Source organism: Nematolebias whitei, chromosome 11 (genome assembly GCF_014905685.2).
Source record: "Nematolebias whitei isolate Nwh7 chromosome 11, NemWhi1, whole genome shotgun sequence".
NCBI lineage: Eukaryota > Metazoa > Chordata > Actinopteri > Cyprinodontiformes > Rivulidae > Nematolebias > Nematolebias whitei.
This window is the reverse complement of record NC_056508.1, coordinates 16,635,026-16,644,012: the sequence shown is the minus strand read 5'-3', so window position 1 is coordinate 16,644,012 and position 8,987 is coordinate 16,635,026. Positions and strand designations below refer to the sequence as shown.

The 8,987-nt window shown below is 41.8% G+C and overlaps 1 protein-coding gene across 1 annotated transcript in view; it reads left to right on the top strand.

The window, feature by feature from the left end:
- The window catches only part of LOC119416638 (periphilin-1), a gene marked incomplete at its 3' end in the record, with an annotated part of 10,122 nt that extends 1,135 nt beyond the window's left edge, over positions 1-8,987 (top strand). The window contains 4 exon segments of the mRNA XM_037683827.1: positions 4,146-4,187; positions 4,280-4,383; positions 4,471-4,712; positions 8,929-8,987. Of these exon segments, the coding sequence (XP_037539755.1) occupies positions 4,146-4,187; positions 4,280-4,383; positions 4,471-4,712; positions 8,929-8,987 (447 nt within the window).

The window sequence follows — 8,987 nt, the reverse complement described above, 5'->3', positions numbered from 1 at the left end:
ATATATATATATATATATATGAATGTTTCTGTTCAGTGCTGTAGATCAAGGTTCATGCTCATTCAGGTAATATAATAAATCCAACAGTGTCCTGAGATGACTTCTGTTATAAATAAGCTGAAGTGTAGAGGAACACTTCCTGAACTGTCATTCAAATCCGTCCAATGGTTCATGAGATATTTTGCTAACAGGCGACAAAATGAACATCTAATCGTTTATAGTCAAATGCAGATGTTGCCGTAACACCTGTTGATGTGAAGCAGCTCCGGTGTTGAGGTATTTCCAGGTGTTGCCTCATCATGGCTGGAACAGGTTTGACAACCAGCACCGTGCGCCATCTTCCCCCCCAGTCATGGTCCAAAGACATCACGAGGTGTGGCAGCGGCTCACTGCTCTCCAGCACTTTCACTTTTGATAAGAGCTTATCAGCACAGCCTGGTGCTGATTGGGCAACTGGAGAAAAAGGAAGTGAAACACGCCGCGCTGCTTTGTTGCAATAAAACCTCTGGAAAGTGTCGTTTCTCGTCCCTCTCTGACATGTCACACTTAACTACACTGTGAACCTTAAGACGAGCCGTGAGCGCGCGATGAAGTCCACGAGGTAGCTGACAAACGAGAGACTTTTGTTCAAAGGACTTCCTGCTCCGCTGGACCGGAGCACGCGGACGTTCGGAAAGATTAAAGGGCCGAGCAGAGATGGATCACGCACGAGCCTCAGACGCGCAGGTAGGAAAGATAAAAGCAAGAGAACAGACTGAGGAAGCGAGCTGACAAGACGCACGCGAGTTTCTCGAGCGCGCGCACACGAACAGTGAGGCAAACTCAACCACGCAGTTTGTTTTACCTGTTTTTATTCATGTCAGGTCAGCACGTAAACAAACAAACAAACAAACAGGGTTTCCTAAATTAGGCTAGTAACACCGGAACCCGTTTGAATACGAGTAAACAAAGTGTATAAACTGACCACACGGGGGCGCTGGTGAACACCACAGTCTGGACGGTCATGGTTCTGCTTCGTTTTTAATTTATTAACTTTGTTTAATCAGGCAAATCCCACTGAGAGCACAGGCCTGGACCTGAAGGCAGACTAACAGGCATGTTTTTGATGTGTGGGAGGAAGCTGGAATACCTGGAGAAAACCCACGCAAACTCCACACAGAAAGACCCCAGGTCCAACCGGGGATTGGACCCACGACTTTCTTGCTGTGAGGCAACAGTGCTAACCACTGAGCCGTCGTGCTGCCTTCGTCTGCTAGTAAAATATCTCGCAAACCAATGGGCAAATTTTATTAAAGCTTTATGAAAATAATCATTGGATTTACATAAGCAAATCTTTTTTTATGTCAAGAAGTACTTTATTTCGAACAAATAACATTGCATATGAAGATCTTCAACACAATAAGAATATCAAATTACATGATTCATAACTCATTTATGCATACATTTATTTAACTTTTTTTTAAAAACTTTTTTTATTTTACTTTGTAGATTGCAAGACCTTTACACCAATATTGCCAATGTCGGTGGTTATTATTTATATATCATTATGCCTTTGTTTATTTATTTATTTTTCTTTAATGTAATATGCAAATCTTTCTTCTTCTTTCGGCTGCTCCTTTCTTCGGGGGTCACCGCAGTGAACTAAGTTGTACGAAGGTTTGGTGATTGTTTTTATGCCGGATGTCCTTCCTGATGCAACCACAGACACCGAGCTACCACAGCCTCTGTGTGGAGCAGAGCTGCCATCTAGGGTGACCGGGGAGCAGATGGTGGGGGTTAAGGGCCTTGCTCAAGGGCCCAGAGTGGGGCAAATGAAGGTGGAGGAAGGCAGGTGTGGCTGCTTCACCTTTCCCACCCACATTTTTGATGTTGGTCCAGGGAGTTGGAACCGGCGACCTTCTGATCACAGACCCACATTCTCTAACCTCTGTGCCCCCACGCCCCCGCAGGATTTACATATGCAAATAATTAACCCAATTGAATTAAGCTGCCACAGATACCGACCTCGAAAACCACATAAATTGCTTGAATTCTGTCTATTAGAAATATTGATCTAAAACTGAGTGTAGTAGTAGCTGAGAGTGATCCCCAGCACATATTCTGAGCAGCGACAGATTGATCTCTGTTGAAAAAAATGTGCCATTAACTGTTTGGAGTGTTTTAATAGCTGGATGTGTATCAGTGATTAGAGGAGGGGGAGAGGGCGGGCCCAGAGGCCATCTCAGCACCAGCAAACTGTCCCCCCCCCACTATGGAGTTAGTGGGAATCAGTTTGTTTGGTGGCTTCTCAGACTGATGAAGTCCTTTGGATGAAGGGTGAAATGTCTCAGCAAAAAAAAAAAAAAGAGACCGTCCAGATGACCTGACTGGACATTGTTGGATTTATACCTGGATTATTGAGCATGAACTTTGGTATCAGTGATTTACTTTTCCGAGCCAGCCCAGTTCAAGATGCCGGGCACAGCTAACCTCCATTAACACAAAGTGTCTAACTCAAACAGCTACACAACCAGCTAAAATGTAAAGTGGTTGCAGCTGAGAGTCAGTCACAGCTCGTGCTAGTCAGTGTGGCATATGTCAGTATCGCAAGATACCACGCGTAACGTTATTTTCAAGGTTTGAACAAAACGCCTTTAACTCCGTTGGTCATGATTATTTTATTCTACAACTCAGGCGCGATGGACAAGGGATGATTCTTTCAAAGAAAGCTAGACCTTTAATTTTTTAGAGTGATTTTATTGATACACGTCATAGAACGTGTATATGTGTGTGTGTGTGTGTGTGTGTGTTTTATTGTAGCAGTACATTTTTTGGCAATCAGGTCAGACATCTTGTTGAATCTTGGTGTAAAATAATTGAAGTGAAGATTGAAAATCTGTCTTTCAAGATGTGAAACAGTTGTTTTTGTCTTATGTGAAAGAAGTACAACTTTAAACAGCTTTAGCTTTAAAGCCACAGCTGGGCCTGTCGCGATAAACAATAAATCAATCAATCGCGTGCTAAATGAAAATTATCCACCTCATTTTCATTTATTGGCTTTATTATTTCTTCGTGTCTCTCTCTTTCTACTGAAGACACTGGACGACAAAAGTCTCAACTCCGGTGCTCTTCACTGACCCCTCCCTTTCTCTTTTTTCTCTTTAAAATCCGTTTTAACCGTCCATAAATTACGTTTTTGGATCGTTAAAAGCAGCGAAGCTGAGAAGATAAGCTACAAGCTAAGCTAACAGGCCGATCTCAGGAAAAAACCTCCGTCTTGTCGACGCTCCAAAATTCACAGTTGAAATCTGTGCCTTCGTGTAAAAAGTTGTTTTTCTCTGCAAAAAGAAGCTGAGAACTTGTTTACTGATTTTTTTATTATTAAAAGATTTGTGTGAAAAATGCTAAAGAGCTCAAACCACACCGAGCGTCCGCCATTTTGAGAACCGAAGCGAGACAGCCCATGTCACGTCAAGGGGCCTCCCTCTCATTTTTCTTCAAGAAACACGCTGGTCGCATGTTTCTTATACTGTCATCTGGTGGTCGAAAAAGATATTACACTCAAAACAAATGAACCAACATCCATCCATCCATCCATCCATTATCTTTACCCGCTTATTCCATTTTGGGTCACGGGGGTCGCTGGTGCCCATGTCCAGCAATCACTGTGCGAGGGGCGGGGTACACCCTGGACGGGTCGCAAGTCCATCACAGGGACACATAGAGACAAACGAGACAAACAACCATTCACTCTCTCACTCACACCTAGGGACAATTTAGAGTTACCAATCAGCCTAACATGCATGTTTTTGGTCTGTGGGAGGAAACTGGAGTACCCGGAGAAAACCCACGCATGCACGGAGAGAACATGCAAACTCCACCCAGAAGGCCCCTAGACCGGGGTTTGAACCAAGGACCTGCTCGCTGCGAGGCAGCAGCTCTACCAGTTGCGCCACCGTGCTGCCCGCATGAACCAACATTTATTCTTAAATTTGACAATAACGACTAATTATTGTCAAATTCCAAACAATATTATTGTTTATCACAATAATTTTTGAGACAATCGCCCAGCAAAATTCGTTATCGTGACAGGCCTAGCCACAGAACAAAGCAGTAAACCATCACAAGAATGTTTCAACAATTGAATTAAAATGTTTTCTTCACAGCCTGACAAGAGGCCCACTGACAGCACGGCATCTCCTTCTATGGTACATTGTCTCATAACTGAAACATCTTTTTATTTGGACTTCAGTTCTGCCCCATTAGGATGTGTGATGAAGTGTTTTCACTGTCAAAACAGAAGGACAAGTGGCCTTTCAGGCGAGTGAGAAGTCCATCCAGACCAAGGGCTTGGCTGTCCAGATCTTACAAACCAAAGTTTGGAGGGCAGGTCCAGAGGCCTCGGTTAGACCAGAAGAACTTGGAGCATTTTTTCTTAAGTTACCTTCCCCTGATGTGGCTTGAACTTGTCCTCTTCTCATATTGATGCAGGTTTGCAAGAGATGACCATGTATTCCACAAAGCTGGTTTCAGCAACCAAAAGTACCACTACCTGAAGCCCCGGGCCTACATCCATCGCAGAGATCACACCCCATCTAAACCTCTGCGTATCCTGCCGAAGGAGAATGAAAAAGAGAGGATGAAGGAGAAGGAGAGGGGAAAGATGATGGAAAAGGAGTGGCGTGAGCAAAGAGAGAGCACCGATGGAAGTTCCTCCTCCAAACAAAACAACAGTGAGTTCATGACCGCAACACACGGAACAGGTTTTATCCTAAAAAGATCAGGTTAGAATATCATATTGTTCATTATTATTTTGAACGTTTGTTGAAAGACATTCTTCACTGTCTTAGTGTAAATCTGGGTGTCTAAATACTTCTTTAAAATGTCTTCAGTTGATCCAAAATGCTGCTGCCAGAGTCTAAACTGGAGTTAAGGACTGGCTTCGTCAAGTCCAGAATTGAATTCAAAATCTTACTTTTAACCTACAAAGCCCTCAACAACCTAGCTCCATCTTATATTACATATCTTATTGTTCCATATTTTCCCAACAGAGCACTTTGCTCTCAGACTGCAGGTTTACTTGTGGTTCCTAGAATTTCTAAAAGCAGAATGGGAGGCAGATCTTTCAGTTATCAGGCTCCTCTCTTGAGGAACCAACTTCCAGTTTCTGTCCATGAGGCTGACACATTGTCCAGTTTTAAGACTTTCCTTTTTGATAAATCCTATAGTTAGGATTGGCTTGTTATGTTGCTATAGACTTAGACTACTACAGGACAAATTGACCTCATTTCCTTAAATGAATTGTTAAAATTGAATAGTTTTCATTTGATACTATTTCTATTTTAACATGTGATTCTTGACCTGCCATTGTGTATCCGTTCTTCTCAAACCCAGCCGGTTGAAGCAGATGACCACTTGTTCTGAGTCTGGTTCTGCTAAAGGTTTCTTCCTCATGAGGGAGTTTTTCTTTTCCACTGTCGCCTTCATGCTTGCTCAAGATGAGAGTCTGTGATGGAGTTAAACTCAAAGCAGTCTGCTCCTCAGATAAATAACGTTACATTATTATTTTTATATATAAATGTTGCTGCTCAGTGCCCTGAGACGACTTCTGTTGTGACTTGGTGCTATAGAAACTGAATTGAACTGAATGGAATTTAAATTTCTCAGTCTACGTTTCTGTCGTCCCTCTGGGCAAAATGCTTTTTACGTTTTGTCTCTCAGCTCTAGAGCAGTCACTCTTAGATTACATGAACTACACGTGTTTCAGACAAACAAAAACCTCTGCTCACCGTGACGTTCACTCATAAAAACAGATTGTATAGGTTAAAGGTCCTGATAAAGGAACTGATAATTATCCTCATACGCATGCTGTTGGTTGTAATAACTCAGAATAGGCTACCTGCTGCTGTGTAGGTCCAGACAGAGCGATCAGAAACTTTATTCACAGTTAAAATGTTTATTTCACCCTGACTTTGTCCCGTAATGTGTAAATCACTTTACCAATCAAATAAATCAAGTGAATATTTTTTAAAACTATGTTTTGGTGTTGTGTTACATCAAGAGGCTAAAGACAACAGTTCTTTCTCTAACTATACACGTAAAAAATAACCTCCAATCAGGAACAACTGATCTTTCGCTGCAGCTTCAAAGTGAGCGTAACTTTAAAAATACATCACTCCGATCAGTTCTAAAGTTTTCATTCTATAATGTAGATCAACCTCCTATTAATCAAAATGAGTCTTTTTTATGGACGATACTAAAATCAGCTATTTAAAAAGATTTGTTAAGCAGAAGTTGTGGCGTGACAACGTGAGCAGGTCATGAAGCAACCGGGCGGATTTACACCCCCAACCACACCATCAGGCTGGTGGTTTTAGACAAACTTAATTATTTAGCAGTGACAGATTACTGGTATAGTATTCAAAAACACATCAGCATTAACGTATTAAATTTCTTTATGATGGTTCTTATTCCCAAGAATAACTTAATCCCTTCTGCCCATTATCGCTGTAAGTCTGTGGAAGACAACAGAAGGTAAAGAAAGCTGGTCTTAACAACAGTTTTCCACATTCTGCCTTTTTAATCCCTCATTATACGAAAATGACGCTGCAGTTCTGGACATGTGAGGATAAAAACAGTGGTGGAACTACTGGAGAATTAATTATAAACTATTGTTTTTGCCTATATTTGCAATTTAACATTAAAATTGAGCGTTTTTCACATTAAAACTCAAACACAGGCAGCAAATGCCACCAGAGTCGTGCACCGTTACTGCCTAGTTTGTTGAATTATGTCCAGAAATAATTACATTTTGTGTAAATAAAGTACGAGATTGAGGAAGGAAACACACAGTGGTCCGGGGTGCCCAAACTTTTTCCCTGAGAGGGCCAAAATGAAAATCTATCAGAGGGCCGTGGGCCAAATGCGATAATATAATACATGAAATGCAAATATTTCTTTACGTAAAGGAATTTTATTTTTATACAGTTATTTAACCTTTCATTCTGTATAAAGAATGTTACAGAACACACAAAATATAACAAATAAGTCGTATATAGGAAATTAAAACAAATATATACATTTTGTCCAGGTGCTGGTCATAAAATTAGAATACCATGAAAAAGTGGATTTATTTCAGTAATTCCATTCAAAAAGTGAAACTTGTATATTATATTCATTCATTACACACAGACTGATATATTTCAAATGTTTCTGTTAATGTTTATTATTATAACTGACAACTAATGAAAACCCCAAATTCAGTATCTCAGAAAATTAGAACATTACTTAAGACCAATAAAAAAAGGATTTTTAGAAATGTTGGCCAACTTTAAAGTATGAACATGAAAAGTATGAGCATCAATACTTAGTTGGGGCTCCTTTTACCTGGATTACTGCAGCAATGCAGCGTGGCATGGAGTGGATCAGTCTGTGTCACTGCTCAGGTGTTATGAGCCCAGGTTGCTCTGAAAGTGGCCTTCAGCTCTTCTGAATTGTTGGCTCTGGTGTATCGCATCTTCCTCTTCACAATACTCCGTAGATTTTCTATGGGGTTAAGGTCAGGTGAGTTTGTTGGCCAATTAAGAACAGGGATACCATGGTCCTTAAACCAGGTACTGTTAGTTTTGACACTGTGCAGGTGCCAAGTCCTGTTGGAAAATGAAATCTGCTTCTCCATAAAGTTGGTCAGCAGCAGGAAGCATGAAGTCTCTAAAACTTCCTGGTAGACGCTGCGTTGACCTTGAACCTCAGAAAACACAGTGGACCAACACCAGTGGTGTTGATTCATGGAATAAGAATACAGTGCTTTGGCTTATGAGATTTCAATGTAGTAATGATGACGGCTTCTGGTGCACCAAATCAAACGGCTTCGCTGGCCCCAGTTTGGCCCGCAGACCCAACTTTGGGCACCCCTGGGTTAAATCGGTTTAGGTGGCAACATAGCTTTGGTTGTTCGAGCTATTTTTGGCACAGCAGCTTTCTTAAACATCTAAATGCACCCACTTCCTGTTTACAAGAAGAGTACAGGTTCCTCTTCACAACAGGTTTGTGTTTTCTTGCATCATGCCACCTCTGGGTGGCAGCATGAGCAAGTCAAGGCCCTTGTTTCCATGAGTATGTTTGCATTAAGAGTATTTGGGGGGCAGTGGCTTCTTTGTGGTGTCCGTTGGTTGGTCGGTAGTTACCTTGTAGTAGCAACAAGCTGGTGTTGCATAATGTTGATCAGCTTTTCCCACACTCAGTGCATGGATTATGTCATCAGCGAGCTGCGAGTCATCCTCAGCTGAACAGGGTGATATTATTAGCTGGAGGTAGATTTATCATGAATTGTTTTTCAGTGGGAAGAGTTCACAAGGAAACCACAGAAATCAGCTTTGTTTTCCAACAAGTGTAACACCAGTTGTCACTAAACACAGTCCACATCTCAGATGTTGGGTTTTGTTTTTTCATGCTGGTAGAAAGCGGTGTGTAAAGTGCCGAATTGCTTCATCTTGCCTTGCACACGGCCACTTTTATTTGTGCGCACGCTGCAGCACTGTGTGGAGGTGTGTGTTTGTGCATGTGAGAGAGTGGAACAGGTTTTTTTGTGGGCCTGAGTGATGGTGCGATGATGGTGACTCATCGCTGAATTTGTGTGTGTATATGAGAGTGTGAAAGATGAAGAGAAGGAGAGACGTACTGCACCACATAACGAACCATAACAGAGATACGGCTTTACATGGGGAAACTGCGAGAGAGACAAATCTGGTGAAACCTCTATTGATCTCAGACATAAAGGAGACCTGGGTGGAACGTTAGTAATGACATCAAAACACTCTGCGTAACTGAAATGCATCGCATATAGAAAATGAAGGCTGTATTGATTTGAGTCAGTAGTTAGTGCTCATGTAACCCCCCCCCCCCCCCACTGTGTTGTTGTGTTGACCTTGTGGTTTGTCTGTTTTCCAGCTTCTAGAGCTGTCTTACCCAGATCCAGCTCCAGCAGAGACAAGGACATGCTGGTCACC